The sequence below is a fragment of the Dendropsophus ebraccatus genome, chromosome 6 (genome assembly GCF_027789765.1).
Source record: "Dendropsophus ebraccatus isolate aDenEbr1 chromosome 6, aDenEbr1.pat, whole genome shotgun sequence".
NCBI lineage: Eukaryota > Metazoa > Chordata > Amphibia > Anura > Hylidae > Dendropsophus > Dendropsophus ebraccatus.
Window position 1 is genome coordinate 2488434 of NC_091459.1, and position 17637 is coordinate 2506070.

At 47.5% G+C, this 17637-nt stretch overlaps 2 protein-coding genes across 4 annotated transcripts in view; both read right to left on the reverse strand.

The window, feature by feature from the left end:
- The window catches only part of C6H6orf118 (chromosome 6 C6orf118 homolog), a 45501-nt gene extending 44494 nt beyond the window's left edge, over window positions 1-1007 (reverse strand). Inside the window, exon 1 of one of the 2 annotated variants that reach the window (XM_069974383.1) lies at window positions 755-1007. In XM_069974383.1, coding sequence (XP_069830484.1) covers window positions 755-797 — 43 coding nt within the window. In that variant the 5' untranslated portion in view covers window positions 798-1007. The remainder of the gene's footprint in view (window positions 1-754) is intronic. The other variant, XM_069974379.1, reaches the window with a different exon arrangement.
- Window positions 1008-1014: 7 nt separating this feature from the next.
- PDE10A (phosphodiesterase 10A) overlaps window positions 1015-17637 on the reverse strand; it is a 95049-nt gene continuing 78426 nt past the window's right edge. For both annotated transcript variants that reach the window (XM_069974378.1, XM_069974377.1), the window contains exons 13-22: window positions 15982-16168; window positions 13533-13675; window positions 12347-12430; window positions 11557-11707; window positions 10775-10930; window positions 4287-4459; window positions 3417-3528; window positions 3182-3262; window positions 2141-2229; window positions 1015-1140 (exon numbers count right to left, since the gene is read on the reverse strand). In XM_069974378.1, coding sequence (XP_069830479.1) covers window positions 1029-1140; window positions 2141-2229; window positions 3182-3262; window positions 3417-3528; window positions 4287-4459; window positions 10775-10930; window positions 11557-11707; window positions 12347-12430; window positions 13533-13675; window positions 15982-16168 — 1288 coding nt within the window. In that variant the 3' untranslated portion in view covers window positions 1015-1028. The remainder of the gene's footprint in view (window positions 1141-2140; window positions 2230-3181; window positions 3263-3416; window positions 3529-4286; window positions 4460-10774; window positions 10931-11556; window positions 11708-12346; window positions 12431-13532; window positions 13676-15981; window positions 16169-17637) is intronic.

A 17637-nucleotide genomic window follows, 5' to 3' on the forward strand; every position in this document is an offset into this window, starting at 1 on the left:
GCACAGATGGATATATGGCAGGTACCATGTGTCTCCTTGTTCTAACAGATTGTGAATTACAGCAGATTCCCTTTAAATCTGCACCATGAAATCCACAACATAAAATTCACACTCAGAACCAAAGATTAAGGCCATATGAATGTCCCCTGCGGTGTCCCCTGCAATCCTCCTCACTAGCCACAACCAAAGAGGAGGCGAAACTCGTCTGAGCCTTGTCTTCCCCCCGTAGTAAGTGGTCGGGGATAGATAGGAGACTCCTACACAGTAAATCTCTCTGGAGTGGTCAGGTCTTCCGAACCTTCAGCTCATCTGTTTGGGTCACTGCAAACGACCATAAAACGATGAACGCTGCCCTTCTATTACAGACGTTACATAGATCATGGCCCGGAAATATTGAAGTGGTAAACAGAAACTGGTGTAAACTGCCCTCAGCAACCACTGCCCACCATCATTTTACCAGAGCTGAGAGCTGCACCGTGATTGGTTGCTCTGAACAGTTAGTCCTGTTTCTAATTTGGGCCTAGTCTGTAAAAGTGTTCAGACATGACCTGGTGCCTTATTCACAACCGTAATCCATCATGTGACCATGGCCCAACGAGGCCTCAGAAGTTACACAGACGCCTCTGCACATAGATCTGCAGACCTCAAGGTTAAAACAAAGAGCTACTAATAATCTACATACAGTACAAAATATAAAGACTATATAATAATAATATAAGTGCTGAGAGTTCTTAGAAAAGACCAACTAAGAAACCTTTCCGGAAGTAAGAAACTGGGCCTCTCCCTCCCGTACACATAATCCTGCGATACTGGGTCTTCGGCCTCAGGGTTTTAGTACCGGGCAGAGCAGAAAGTACCCCGAGCGGTCAGATGCCGCAATGTAGCTCTATCTATTGTTATACAGTAATTTCCTCCAGAAGGGCCGGCAGTACGACAGGGCGACCTATGTGCTATCAGGAACGGTAGCGGCGGACTCGAATAGGAGGACTGTGTCCCCCCTTCTGTGGAGCCTGATGGGTTCTTCAACGTCAATCGTCAATCTTAACGGGTAAAGAATCCGATGACTCTGTCGGCTGGGAAGGAATCCACATTGTGGTGTCTTCTCCCCTGGACACTTTCTCCCACTGGTTGAGATTATCCCTAAACAAAGAATAAACACAGTGAGTGATAGGAATAAAGTAGAACTCTGCATCATGAGGGTGGTAGTATGGGAAAACGTGGTGCATACAGTTCATTTAGTAAAGATTAGCTGTTATACTGTGAACAAACAGCCTGACCGTGAGTGTGGACCCGCTGACCTACTCAACCGGTCTGGGCCACACCCGGAGGCGGAGTCTAAGTGCCCTCTGGGTCTCCACCCTGTAAGGAAGCTGCGGCTAGAGGACACCAGGTCGCTATACAAGTGTGATCCTGGTGAGAGCAGCAGCTGATCCCCAGGGAGTCGGTGCAAGGCACCCGGGAACAAGAGGAGCGCACGTGATCAGCAAGTCAGGTGATCAGCAGGAGAGTCAGCACAGTAACACGGATGGGACTGGTATCGTACTCAGACAGGCCGCTTCAGGGGCAGGTCATGCAGCAACGGGAAAGACATGCAGTACAGATGAAGGCCGCAGCCGCAGCTCAGGATACACAGGAATTCAGCAGACAGAAACCTTCGCTTGGAATGCTCGAATCCAACAACTCTCAGGCAAGAGGAGGCAAGTGGAGCAAAGTGCAGGTGGCTCTGGATTGGCAGACAGCAATAGCAGGTGGAGACAAGCTGCCTCTATAAATCCAGAAAAACCTCCGCCACACGTGCACCTTATGCAATGATGGAAGGAGGAAGATGATGATGAGGCCGACCAGCACGGAACACAGCAAAGGAGCGGACAGGGGCGCGGGGGCGAGGAGCAGGACTAGAAGCAATGCCGAAGGGGGTAAGTAACGGAACCCAGTGATGCTACATTACGTTACCTTCTTACTATGTGATATCTTATGGCACAGGGCACCAGCTGATGATGATATTTTATACCTCTATGTAACCAATTCTACACAAGATGAATCCTACAGCTTCTACATCCTCCTCCTCATCACAGAATAACTAGGGCTCCTCATCCGTTATTACACGTCCGGCCTGTGGAGTCGCTATAAAGCCGCTTACCTGCAGGCGTTAAGAAGTGGTTTTGTGGTGGGAAATATTTGGGATAGTGTCGTATAACAAGGAATGGCCACTGCGTTATAGAATCCAATCTACAGAAAAGAAAAGAACGTGTCAGTATATAGAAACGTCCCCATCACTGCATTGCACACTCACCAACAGGAACACGGGGCTACCCTGCCCTTATGGTCCTCAATAAATCTGGACTTTACTCAATATGCAAATGAGGTTATTTGGTGCTCTGGGGGCGGGACTACTGATCCTCCCCACTGACCCGCCCCTTCTCTGCAGTGCTGCCACTATACTTCTGAGGGTGGGCTGCAGGAGGGATCAGTAGTCCCGCCCCCAGTGCAATAGCCCGCCCCTTCTCTGCAGTGCTGAGCTCCGGCGTGCTGCCACTATACTCCTGAGGGCGGGCTGCGGGATGGATCGGTAGTCCCGCCCCCAGTGCATTGGCCCGCCCCTTCTCTGCAGTGCTGCCACTATACTCCTGAGGACGGGCTGCGGGATGGATTGGTAGTCCCGCCCCCAGTGCATTGGCCCGCCCCTTCTCTGCAGTGCTGAGCTCCGGAGTGCTGCCACTATACTCCTGAGGGCGGGCTGCGGGATGGATCGGTAGTCCTGCCCCCAGTGCATTGGCCCGCCCCTTCTCTGCAGTGCTGCCACTATACTCCTGAGGACGGGCTGCGGGATGGATCGGTAGTCCCACCCCCAGTGCATTGGCCCGCCCCTTCTCTGCAGTGCTGCCACTATACTCCTGAGGGCGGGCTGCAGGATGGACCAGTAGTCCCGCCTCCTGTGTGCCAAACTACGTAACTTTTAAATTGAATAAAGTAAAGATTTATGGAAAATGGCAGTAATGGCGGAGGTAAGAGAATGACCATCATCCTCTGCGTTCCTGGCCCCACGGCCGCATAATCTTCTAACCTCCCATTATTGTGAACAACATTAAAGAGGTTTTCCCGCAATGATCAGAGCTGCCGCTCACATTCACCTAAATTACTTAAATATTTGGTGAGAATCCATTGGGTGTGTAGGTGTTACCTGCCCCTGAGGAATTTCATCCTTCTTATCCCGGTCCATCATTGGTATCGGGGAAATACCGAGCCTTTTCATTTCATCGCCCTAAGAAAGAAAGAAATCAGGGAATATAAATGGATGGTTGCAGAACATGGCGCCGGCCTATGAGGAATACGGGAATACACACAGGAAATATGGAGGGGAACAAATGGCTGATAGTAAAGCTCCCCCAATCTCCACTTCCGGAATCCCGACCTACCTCTGCCCAGAATTCAGCGTAGATATCATCAGCAATCATTCTGGTTACAGGCCACAGTTTTGTGACGGAGCACAGATCACAGGCTGTCATCATTAAACCTATCAAACGATCCCTGAAACATAAGAGCACATACATTTTGTGTCACAGAGGTCCTGATCACAAGCAGTTCTGTAATATATCCACTTAAAAAATGTATATATTTTCTATCTTTATATCAATGCTAGACATATGGCCACTCGGTGTCTCCCTTAACTGTGCATGTGTATAGCTGCTGCATGTCCACATCCAGCAGCAGAGAATGCTGGGGGTGCTTGCACTGCATGGTCAGCTCTCCTGTCACATAGCACCAAAACCTCTGTACCCTCACAGTGACAAAGTGGATGGGGAAAAAAAAACAGACTGCAAAAATGCAGTGTGAACCCGGCCTTAATATGTAAAAAGCAACATGTAGACACAGTCTGCTGTGATAACAGAAAAAATATATTCGATATATTACAGTAATCCCTAACAAGAGACACGGTTACTGTGTCCTCGGACAGTCAAGGCCATCTTAGGCCATCTGCATAGCGAGGGGTCACACTGTGTTTTTGCAGTGATTTAACAGATCCGTTTTTAAATGGTTACTTTTACCATACACCAAAATGTGGTCGACCGTGTCTTTGCGGACGCTAAGAAAAAAAAAAGGTATACATATCCTTTTATAATAGAAAAACAGATCCAAATGGATTACACACAGTTAAATCAGTTTTTGCATCTGTTCTTCCCCCTTATACGTATACGTTGAGCAGAGTGAAGAAACGCAGTCTGACCCCGGCCTAAGTGTTGAGTACGTTATACCACCACCACCGCCGTATACACCCAGTACACTACCTGTGCCCCTGGTTGTTGAAGTTGAGGGCCCCCGTTTGGTGAAGATCTTCCAGATGTTTCCGATTCCCGAAGTAGAGCGCTAGGTCTGTGGCGATGATGGCTTTGCGGATGATCTCCAACACTTGCTCGTACTCGCTGGACGTCAGGCTGGAGAAGATATTGTGCCCTTCCAGCTATGTGAAACAATAGAACACAGATAAAAAGCACAATGTCCTCGGTTTTCCACAGATATTGTCAAATTCAAAGATATAAAATCTAGAAACAATCTAATAAAAAGACATATGAGAGAGCTGGTATAGGCAGAGCTGTAATATAGAGGTCACATATACAGACACTGGGCACCACGGCCTCCATAGGATCCATCAGGACAACCTGCCATTAGCTGGGATCCAGTTACCTGCCATGGGAGAAGTAATGGTCTCCGGGGCACTTGATGGGCTCACAACTTCTAACACATTTAAATTAGTGCAGAACCTTTAAAGGGATTATCCGGTGCTTTTACATTTTTGACCTTTTGCTGCAGACATATGGGAAATAAGAGTGAGCGTATACTTACCTCCCAGTGTTCTGCTGTGTCTCGCAGCCATCGCCTCTTCCAAGATAAACACATCCAGGAGTGACAGCCTGCACAGCCAATCAACGGCCATGATGCTGTCCCTTCTCATCAGGGATTGGCTGATATATTCATCTCGGAAGAGGTGACGGCTGCAACCAGCGGGGAAACGTCAGAAAAACGCTGGGGTAAGCGCAGAGGGGTAAGCACAGGCTCGCTCTTATTTTCCATATGTTTGCAGCACTTTATCAAACACTTTAAAGTGTCGGAGAACCCCTTTAAATCCAGGCATTCCAGAATTTGCCTAATCTATCCTAACTCCAGCACTGACGAGGCACGGGGCGAGGCATGGGGCGAGGCATGGGGAGAGCATGGGAAGAGCATGGGAAGAGGGGGTTCAGCCTTATATCTTTACACAGGGTAAAGTCTCTCTACAGAGAGGGTACTATAGAAAACATGCCAGCCCCGCTGGGCATAGGGGACACCCAAACCAGGCAGCGGTTACCAGGCCAGGAACCCCTCATATGTCCTTATACACATTACTGCCCTCTCTGTATTATGTTCCATCTGACACCAGGACGGGGGATGGGTTCTGATTTGCACATTTCTTATGAATAGTCCTTGGCGGTCTACCGCAGACCTTATCTTGTCTGTTTGAAGTTGTCTGTAATAGAGACACCAAGGAGACATCTACAACCAGTGGCGTCTGATATGTTACATTGTTAGGTAATAGAAGAACTTCACTGCGGCAGCGACTGGGAATTTCAGCACCCCCACCCCAGCAATCTCACAGTAATGTTAAAATATATATATATTGTTATTCGGCTTGTTACTGGCAGGCAGTATACGGCTTGTTTTTGTTTCTGGCAGGCAGTATACGGCTTGTTTTTGTTACTGGCAGGCAGTATACAGCTTGTTTTTGTTACTGGCAGGCAGTATACGGCTTGTTACTGGCAGGCAGTATACGGCTTGTTACTGGCAGGCAGTATACGGCTTGTTACTGGCAGGCAGTATACGGCTTGTTTCTGGCAGGCAGTATACGGCTTGTTTCTGGCAGGCAGTATACGGCTTGTTTCTTGCAGGCAGTATACGGCTTGTTTTTGTTTCTGGCAGGCAGTATACGGCTTGTTTCTGGCAGGCAGTATACGGCTTGTTTCTTGCAGGCAGTATACGGCTTGTTTTTGTTTCTGGCAGGCAGTATACGGCTTGTTTCTGGCAGGCAGTATACGGCTTGTTTCTTGCAGGCAGTATACGGCTTGTTTTTGTTTCTGGCAGGCAGTATACGCTTCTTCTGGTCTCAGCTGTGTCAGGATATCTGTTCTGCAGCCTAAGTAACGTTATTACGTGATATCGGTAATGTAAGCAGCAGCCGGCACTACACTCCCTGACAGAAATTCTGTCGCTTCTCCATGTTGTGGAAACCAGAACTTATAACCTGACTTAAAATTCATCCATTGGTTTTGGAAATCACTCATATGAAAGCTTTTTTTTTCCACCAAAATAAATTTGCGTCACTGCTGAAATATTGATCATTTAATGAACACAGAAAGGTCGGATTTTGGCAAGATAAAAGTTTTGTCGCCCACAGAAAGTTATGTGATAATCAAAGTAATTCACTTCAAATACAAAGCTGTTTCCTACCATTGGTGGATGAGGTTGTGCGGCTATTAGATGTACTATTGTGTGTGACTTCCATCAGCTTGAAGGACGGCATCCATGCATTTCCACAATTGATTCATACAATTTATTGATGAGGTCATCAGGAACAGCAGAGAACGCAGTCTTCCATGCCTCCCAGAGGTCATCAAGATTCTTTGGTTTTGTCTTCCAAGCTTCCTCTTTCATCCTACCTCAAACCTGCTCAATGACGTTCCTGTCTGATGACTGGGCTGGCCAGTCCTGGAGCTCCATGATGTCCATGTCTGGTGACTGGGCTGGCCAGTCCTGGAGCTCCATGATGTCCATGTCTGGTAACTAAGCTGGCCAGTCCTGGAGCTCCATGATGTCCATGTCTGGTGACTAAGCTGGCCAGTCCTGGAGCTCCATGATGTCCATGTCTGGTGACTGGGATGGCCAGTCCTGGAGCTCCATGATGTCCATGTCTGGTGACTGGGCTGGCCAGTCCTGGAGCTCAATGATGTCAATGTCTGGTGACTGGGCTGGCCACTCCTGGAGCTCCATGATGTCCATGTCTGGTGACTGGGCTGGCCAGTCCTGGAGCTCCATGATGTCAATGTCTGGTGACTGGGATGGCCAGTCCTGGAGCTCCATGATGTCCATGTCTGGTGACTGGGCCGGCCTGTCCTGGAGCTCCATGATGTTCCTGTCTGGTGACTGGGCTCTCCAGTCTTGGAGCTCCATAATGTTCATGTCTGGTGACCGGCTGGCCAGTCCTGGAGCTCCATGATGTCTATGTCTGGTAACTGGGCTGACCAGTCCAGAAGCTCCATGATGTTCATGTCTGGTGACCGGCTGGCCAGTCCTGGAGCTCCATGATGTTCATGTCTGCTGACCGGGCTGGCCAGTCCAGAAGCTCCATGATGTTCATGTCTGCTGACCGGGCTGGCCAGTCCTGTAGCATCTTGATCTTCTTTGCCTTGAGGAACTGTGATGTAGAGATGGAGGACATGGAGCACCATTCTGCTGCGTCACCTCTTTTATGATGTAAGAGGTAGCTAATACTTATTGATATTTTAGGCTATTGATATTACCTTCAACCTTGCAAATATTTCGCACCCCCCATACTGAATGTAACCACAGACCATGATCTTTCCACCACCAAACCTAACTGTTTTCTGGGTGTATCTTGGACCCATATGGGCTCCAGTAGGTCTCCTGCAGTATTAGTGGCGGCTGTGGTGTAATTCAACTGAAGACTCATCTGAGCAATCCACCTTCTGACACTTTTCCAGTGTCCATCCATCTAGCAGGCTATGGGCCTTGGCCAATACCACACAGTTTTTTACTTGCCTTTTGTTTAGTGCTTCTGGGCACCGATTCCACCATGGAGGCCATTTCTAGACAGAATCCTACAAACTCTTCTAGCTGACAGGGACTGGAGGTGACTGGGCCTGTTAGAGCTCCGCTGCAGTGGAAGAGGGGCTGGCTTTTGATTTTCCTCCTGAGCTGTTGTTTTGCGGGGTCTCTCAGACCTGGGCTTGCCAAAACATCTCCAGTCTCTTCAAATCTCTTTTTAATCCTTTGTACTTGACGCTAAGACACGTTAAAGGTGCAGCCACCTCTGCAGTGGATCCGGTCTTCAGCCTCTAGATATTTCAGGCTTTGGTCGCAGGGGGGATGTTTGGCATGTTGTCAGAGGTCGCAGGGGGGATGTTTGGCATGTTGTCAGAGGTCGCAGGGGGGATGTTTGGCATGTTGTCAGAGGTCGCAGGGGGGGTGTTTGGCATGTTGTCAGAGGTCACAGGGGGGATGTTTGGCATGTTGTCAGAGGTCGCAGGGGGGATGTTTGGCATGTTGTCAGAGGTCGCAGGGGGGATGTTTGGCATGTTGTCAGAGGTCGCAGGGGGGGGATGTTTGGCATGTTGTCAGAGGTCGCAGGGGGGATGTTTGGCATGTTGTCAGAGGTCGCAGGAGGGATATTTGGCATGTTGTCAGAGGTCGCAGGGGGGATGTTTGGCATGTTGTCAGAGGTCGCAGGGTGGATGTTTGGCATGCTGTCAGAGGTCGCAGGGGGGATGTTTGGCATGTTGTCAGAGGTCGCAGGGGGGATGTTTGGCATGTTGTCAGAGGTCGCAGGGGGGATGTTTGGCATGTTGTCAGAGGTCGCAGGGGGGGATGTTTTGCATGTTGTCAGAGGTCGCAGGGGGGATGTTTTGCATGTTGTCAGAGGTCGCAGGGGGGGGATGTTTGGCATGTTGTCAGAGGTCGCGGGGGGATGTTTGGCATGTTGTCAGAGGTCGCAGGGGGGATGTTTTGCATGTTGTCAGAGGTCGCAGGGGGGATGTTTGGCATGTTGTCAGAGGTTACAGGGGGGATGTTTGGCATGGTGTCAGAGGTTACAGGGGGGATGTTTGGCATGGTGTCAGAGGTTACAGGGGGGATGTTTGGCATGGTGTCAGAGTTTGCAGGGGGGATGTTTGGCATGTTGTTAGAGGTCAAGGCGTGGTTCAACTGAAGGTCGGGGGGTGCTGGAGTTCTTTTTGTAACATAGCTTTGTATTTGAAGTGAATTATTTGTTTGATTATCACATAACTTTCTGTGGGCAACAAAACTTTTGTCTTGGCAAAATCGGACCTTTCTGTGTTCATTAAATGATCAATATTTCAGCAGTGACGCCAATTTATTTTCATTACAAAAAACTCATTTGGGAGGGTGTCTGCTTTCATATGAGTGATTTCTAAAACCAATGGATGAATTTTAGGTCGGGTTATAAGTTTTGGTTTCCACAACATGGAGAAGCGACAGAACTTCTGTCAGGGACTGTATACACTCACCGGCCACTTTATTAGGTACACCTGTCCAACTGCACGTTACCACTTAATTTCTAATCAGCCAATCATATGGCGGCAACTCAGTGCATTTAGGCATGTAGACATGGTCAAGACAATCTCCTGCAGTTCAAACCGAGCATCAGTATGGGGAAGAAAGGTGATTTGGTGCCTTTGAACGTGGCATGGTTATTGGTGCCAGAAGGGCTGGTCTGAGTATTTCAGAAACTGCTGATCTACTGGGATTTTCACGCACAACCATCTCTAGGGTTTACAGAGAATGGTCCGAAAAAGAAAAAACATCCAGTGAGCGGCAGTTCTGTGGGTGGAAATGCCTTGTTGATGCCAGAGGTCAGAGGAGAATGGGCAGACTGGTTCCAGCTGATAGAAAGTGACTCAAATAGCCAACCGTTACATCCAAGGTAGGCAGAAGAGCATCTCTGAACGCACAGTACGGCCAACTCTGAGGCAGATGGGCTACAGAAGCAGAAGACCACACCGGGGGCCACTCCGCTCAGCTAAGAACAGGAAACTGAGGCTACAATTTGCACAAGATCATCGAAATTGGACAGTAGAAGATTGGAAAAACGTTGCCTGGTCTGATGAGTCTCGATTTCTGCTGCGACATTCGGATGGTAGGGTCAGAATTTGGCGTCAACAACATGAAAGCATGGATCCATCCTGCCTTGTATCAACGGTTCAGGCTGGTGGTGGTGGGGTCATGGTGTGGGGAATATTTTCTTGGCACTCTTTGGGCCCCTTGGTACCAATTGAGCATGGTTACAACGCCACAGCCTACCTGAGTATTGTTGCTGACCATGTCCATCCCTTTATGACCACAATGGACCCAACATCTGATGGCTACTTTCAGCAGGATAATGCGCCATGTCATAAAGCTAGAATCATCTCAGACTGGTTTCTTGAACATGACAATGAGGTCACTGTACTCCAATGGCCTCCACAGTCACCAGATCTCAATCCAATAGAGCATCTTTGGGATGTGGTGGAACGGGAGATTGGCATCATGGATGTGCAGCCGACAAATCTGCGGCAACTGTGTGATGTCATCATGTCACTATGGACCAAAATCTCTGAGGAAGCTTCCAGCACCTTGTTGTATCTATGCCACCAAGAATTGGGGCAGTTCTGAAGGCAAAAGGGGGTCCGACCCGTTACTAGCATGGTGTACCTAATAAAGTGGCCGCTGAGTGTATATTCGCTATTCCTTTGCCTCTCATGCTGTTTGCTGGGAGCTAAAGGAGTTTTATGATCTATCCTATAACCCCGGTGTAGCAGAGCTCAGAGTGCGCGGCCTATATAAGCAATATAGAACCTTTATACTTATGCTATGCAAGGCTTCTAAAGGCTTCTAAAGGAGTCTGCTAGTAACTAGTCTCAAGCAATGCGGAATCTATGGAAGCCAAGTAAGTGGTGTCTTCACCTTGCTGCGGTTACCTGACTCCCGGAGGACGCGGCGCTCCTCTTACCTGCAGAATAGACACGGTCTGGGAGAAGTGGTGCTGCTCCATTGTGGAGGTGGAGTATAACGCTGCCAGAGGGTGATCAAACTTCTGTAAGTAGCTGTTGGTGTAACCGCGGTGGTCCAGGTCGTGGCACAGGCAGGCGATCAGAAGACCTTTTTTCTAGAACAAATGGAAATAACAAAAACAACAGTCAATTGTTGTAGGAGAAAGATGGAAGGAATAAACCATAGGAATAACAGTGAGATGGCGGATCCAGGGGCTTCTACGTCCACAATCCTAAGGAATCACTCCGCACAAAGCTCAAAAAGTCTAATAATTCCAGAAATCCACAAACCCTTCAGTCACCGGCGTCCTCAAAAGCTTATCCAGAGGATAGAGATTTATCACTATAGGTAAGATATAGATATATATTTATATATATCTCTATAAGTTCAACTTATATTAAGCTATAAATCTGGACTTGCCTCCCCCCGCCCGGATCCTCCAGTTCCCAGGATCCCTCTTGGATATTATCCTCCGCCATTGGAGGATAGAAAGATATGGAAGTTAAAGGCAGGAGCCATAGCCAGTAACCCCCTGATGTATGGTACAGGCATAATGTACGGTCACATGAACAGTCAGTGTATCGGCCATCGTTCTACAGACGGCATCAGGCCCCATTCACACCAAGTCTCAGAGGACACACTGGTCGGGATACTGTAAGAATGGCGCTCGTGTTTGCAGTGCGGCCGGACGTTACATAGTACTGTGTGTGCTTCATATGTGAGGTATACATGATGTCCTACCTCCAGGTCTGTAAACAGGTCCTTATTATGCTGCAGTATGGCGTACATGCAATGGGACACGGTGACTGCATGCTTCCAGTTATGATAAGGGACTCGCCGGTAATTCTTCTTCACCGACATTGTGAAACGACACAACTTCTCCAGCTCAAAGCTAAAAAAATAAAAAACTGGTCAAGTAACATGTGGAGTATATAGTGTATATAGTGTATGTATACTGGTAACATGTGGAGTGTATATAGTGTATGTATACTGGTAACATGTGGAGTATATAGTGTATGTATACTGGTAACATGTGGAGTGTATATAGTGTATGTATACTGGTAACATGTTTTGTATATAGTGTATGTATACTGGTAACATGTGGTGTATATAGTGTATGTATACTGGTAACATGTGGAGTATATAGTGTATGTATACTGGTAACATGTGGAGTATATAGTGTATGTATACTGGTAACATGTGGTGTATATAGTGTATATAGTGTATGTATATTGGTAACATGTGGAGTATATAGTGTATGTATACTGGTAACATGTGGAGTATATAGTGTATGTATACTGGTAACATGTGGAGTATATAGTGTATGTATACTGGTAACATGTGGAGTATATAGTGTATGTATACTGGTAACATGTGGAGTATATAGTGTATGTATACTGGTAACATGTGGAGTATATAGTGGTTTTATCACATAAGTGTGTCATCCCCCATTCATAAAATAGTCCGGCTTTAAAAAGAAATCTTAGACAAAAAAGTAAACTTAAAATAACATAAAAAATCTCCATCCTACCAAGTGTTCCCACAAGATTGGTGAATCATGTAGACATAGATGGCGGGCCAGAGGTCCTTAAAGGGTGTAATATCAAAGTGGTATCTAAAAGACGAGAGAGAAGGATTATATACAGATTATATACAGATTATATACAGATTTTATCCATGTTATAAAATATTTCTCAGATATCTGTAACTTCTGAAGCCGAACGATTAACCACATTAGGTAGGGAGACCCTCAGAGCCCTTGTGAGACCATATGCTGGTGCGGTTGGGGTTCCTCCTAATGCAGGACAATGCTAGACCTCATGTGGCTGGAGAGTGGCAGCAGTTCCTACAAAATGGAGGCAGTGACGCTATAGAGTGGCCGCCCGTTCCCCTGAATCCAATCCAACACATCTGGGACATCATCAACTCTCCATCTATTTCTTTGAGCCGTGTATAGTGAGGGCCGGGTATAGTGGGGGCCGGGTATAGTGGGGGCCGGGTATAGCGGGGGCCGGGTATAGCGGGGGCCGCGTATGAGTAGTTTTGGTACAATTTAAAGTATAACTATCGGCAGGTTTGTACATATGGAGCTGGATGGTCGGCCATTCCGGTTTCCCCCAGCGCCAGTTCCTCTGCCCCTCCTGCCCACCAGCTCGTCCACACATTCATATAGACATAAGTAGTGACGGGTCTCTGGAGAGAACGAGTAGGAATACAAACGGGTCGGTGGGTGAGAATGGTGCCAGGGAGCCAAACATTCAGCACCAGAATCCCCATCCACCCGGCAATTGCCATCCCCATCCTCCCGGCAGTCGCCATCCTCCGGGCAATCGCCATCCTCCCGGCAGTCGCCATCCTCCCGGCAGTCGCCATCCCCCCGGCAGTCGCCATCCCCATCCCCCCGGCAGTCGCCATCCCCATCCTCCCGGCAGTCGCCATCCTCCCGGCAGTCGCCATCCTCCCGGCAGTCGCCATCCTCCCGGCAGTCGCCATCCCCCCGGCAGTCGCCATCCCCATCCCCCCGGCAGTCGCCATCCCCATCCACCCGGCAGTCGCCATCCACCCGGTAATCGCCATCCCCATCCACCCGGCAGTCGCCATCCTCCCAGCAATCGCAATCTATTCCTATGTACAAACCTGCTGACAGTTTCCCTTTAAATCCTCTAAGTCTTCCACAATCCTAGGTTTAGCTCCTCGGCTTCCTGTCCTATACTCACAGTTCTATCTCCTTACAGAGCGTTGCGGGCAGGGTGCAGTTCTTCAGGTTCTGCCATTCTTCGGACGTGCAGATGCTGTGATACGACAACTTCTCTAAGGTCACCCGGTAAATGCACTCCGAGTGGCGAATTCGATGATACATCTGAGGAACAGAGAGAAAAAAAAAACATAAAAGATGACAAAGTGCAGGGACCGGAGGGTCACAAAGTGTCACCCAGTTTGGAGTTACAGCGCACCTGTCATTAGGCAGCAGACAGGTCAGGTAAAGCTCCGTGCAGGGGCCCTATACTTATATAAAGGGGCTGCTACATCACCTGGGGCGGATCCAAGGTTACTCAATGTTCCAGTGGGAAGAGCGGCTGCACAGTTACCTAATGACAGGTACGTCTAAAGACAATGCTCCACTGTACAGGCTATATCTGGTGTTACCATCAGAAGTACTGACAGGCCAGGCGGGAACCGAGGACAGGAGGCGGCGGCATCGGGACCAAGGACAGGAGGCGGGACTGAGGACAGGAGGCGGCATCGGGACCGAGGACAGGAGGCGGCATCGGGACCGAGGACAGGAGGCAGCATCGGGACCGAGGACAGGAGGCAGCATCGGGACCGAGGACAGGAGGCGGCGACATTGGGACCGAGGACAGGAGGCGGCATTGGGACCCAGGACAGGAGGCGGGACTGAGGACAGGAGGTGGCGGCATCGGGACTGGGGGAGGAGAGAGCTTTGAACTGCTTCTCCCGGGCTCACCTCCTGTGCACAGCTACAGATAGGGGAAAATAACGTAAACAGGACGACCAATTAGAAAATGGACGGCGGTGGCTGCTTCAGTGCAAGCGATGGTATGTAAGCCCGATATAGCCTGCGACACTGATATAGCCTGTAATAATGATATAGCCTGCGACACTGATATAACCTGTAATAATGATATAGCCTGTAATAATGATATAACCTGTAATAATGATATAGCCTGTAATAATGATATAGCCTGTAATAATGATATAGCCTGTAATAATGATATAGCCTGTAATAATGATATAGCCTGTAATAACGATATAGCCTGTAATAATGATATAGCCTGTAATAATGATATAGCCTGTAATAATGATATAGCCTGTAATAATGATATAACCTGTAATAATGATATAGCCTGTAATAATGATATAGCCTGTAATAATGATATAGCCTGTAATAATGATATAACCTGTAATAATGATATAACCTGTAATAATGATATAGCCTGTAATAATGATATAACCTGTAATAATGATATAACCTGTAATAATGATATAGCCTGTAATAATGATATAGCCTGTAATAATGATATAGCCTGTAATAATGATATAGCCTGTAATAATGATATAACCTGTAATAATGATATAGCCTGTAATAATGATATAGCCTGTAATAATGATATAGCCTGCGACACTGATATAACCTGTAATAATGATATAGCCTGTAATAATGATATAGCCTGTAATAATGATATAACCTGTAATAATGATATAGCCTGTAATAATGATATAGCCTGTAATAATGATATAGCCTGTAATAATGATATAGCCTGTAATAATGATATAACCTGTAATAATGATATAGCCTGTAATAATGATATAGCCTGTAATAATGATATAACCTGTAATAATGATATAGCCTGTAATAATGATATAACCTGTAATAATGATATAACCTGTAATAATGATATAGCCTGTAATAATGATATAGCCTGTAATAATGATATAACCTGTAAAGTGGTAAATTCGCTTTGGGGGTTGGTTCGCACAATGTTTTTTGAAAAGAACAGCTGCTGTTTTCAATTAAAATTCAATTCAATTAAGCAATGCTTAACGCCAAATGGGCCGTATGGAAATAAATGTTCCTGCGAGAGCTCTGACAGCCACAGGAACATCCAAACACTGGCCCGTGGTCGACCAGAATAATACTGTATGTGAACATAGCTTAAGTAGTGAAACTAAAAGAGGACAGGAAGGCACGGGGGGGCGGTATGCCGGAACATAGTAAACAAACTAAATCAAAGTATCAGTCAATCAGTGACTGGGACGGGACACCAGGCAAGCGTTCAGCCAATCAGTGACTGGGACAGGACACTGGGCAATCGCTCAGCCAATGAGTGACTGGGACGGGACACTGGGCAATCGCTCAGCCAATCAGTGACTGGGACGGGACACCACTGCAGTCACTGACGGGCTGAACAAAGAATCTATTAGCCGGGCCGGGACATTGCAGCAGGATCAGCTACTGTAGGTATATGATGTACCTGGATGCCTTCCGAAAATTACATATGGCAGGAAGACCCAGGAGTGGCACAACAGAGGTACAAGGACAGGTAAGTATACATTGTTTATTATGTTCCCATCCCCCCCTCCCCAGTCCGCTCCATTATCCCGGTAGAGGAAGGAATCATTCACTACAGTAAAGCAGCGGCTCACATTTGCACAGTGTAAGGCTAATGCACAGAAAACTGCAAACATCTTGAAGTTGTTCTCATCGGTTTTGGAGAAGGCACTTCCGCTTAGTTTGTTCACCATCTGGACGACTCCGATGACGCTCCCTCTGCTTACTATGGGCATGCACAGGATATTCCGCGTGGTATAACCCGTATACAGGTCAACTTCTCTGCAAAAGAAAAATACAGAAACCTGCTCTATTATAATGGTGGGTAACATGATGGGAAGGTCTACATCACATATATGATCCATGCAGCCGCTCATCACTATAGGACCCCCTCCCCCAACCCGAGAGCTCTGCTGTACGATACAAGGAGGAGCGGACGCTAGGATGGAAGGAGGGAAAATACATGTCACTAAGGAGAGGAGGAGGCCCCCGACCAAACGAGCGATGGCAGGTAGGAAATAGTGACTGAGGGGGGACGCGGAGCACAAGCACCCCCATAAGAGAGTGGGACATCTACCCCACATTCATAGCATGTCCATAGAGATATATGGGATTCCATCACTAGTGACAGGGTCAGATATCCCTGTATATTCTAGGGTTCAGCAACATGTTATATAGGTTATACTAGAAAATGTACCCAGTGCTGCCCGGGTATAAAGTGTCAGTCACCCAGGGGGGAAAACTATGCCCTTGTTTTTTTGTTTAAGGGGAAATCGCCAGGAGCCCTATATATCCCTTTATACGCTATATACCCCGACAGTTCTGCACTTATGTTTATCTAGATTGTAAGTTAGAAATAAACTAAAAACTTTAAACATCCTAAATAGCTAATAGCCAAACTGAGATGTCATCATGTGATCAGACTGTATACAGAGCCTGGTTATATACAACATTGGCAGTGTTATATACAGAGCCTGGTTATATACAACATTTTCAGTGTTATATACAGCCTGGTTATATGCAACATTGGCAGTGTTATATACAGTATACAGCCTGGCATACAACATTAACAGTATTATACTGAGCCTGGTCATAGACAACATTGGCAGTGTTATATACAGCCTGGTTATATACAACATTGGCAGTGATATATACAGCCTGGTTATGTACAACATTGGTCGTGTTATGCTGAGCCTGGTTATATACAACATTGACAGTGTTAGTGGGGTCCTGTATACCTGTAGTATATAGTTGGTGGAGGTCCTGTATACCTGTAGTGTATAATTCTGGGGTCCTGTTTACCTGTAGTGTGTAGTTTGGGGGTCCCCCCTCGCCGACTGCAGACCGCGCGCGTGTGTGTATGTGCAGAAAACCTGCAGCTTATAAAAATAAGTGCATACACAATCCTGCATCATCATAATCTGGCCCTGTTAGGCACTACCTTTCATCCTTGGTGAGGACAACACAGAAGAGGTTTCAAAGTTTCTAATACTGTATACACTCCACCCCCGCAGGTAGCTCCCGTACTGTATACACTCCCCCCCTGCAGGTAGCTCCCGTACTGTATACACTCCCCCCCCCCCCTGCGGGTAGCCCCCATACTCTATACACTTCCCCCACATCCCGCTATGAGTATGTAAATTAACCCCCTTGGCGGCCGGAGCGTAACTTACACTGACAGAGGCCGCCATCATCCCTCCCGCACAGACCGCTGTTAGATGGTGCAGGCTCCCTCCAGTGTGTTCAGCGCT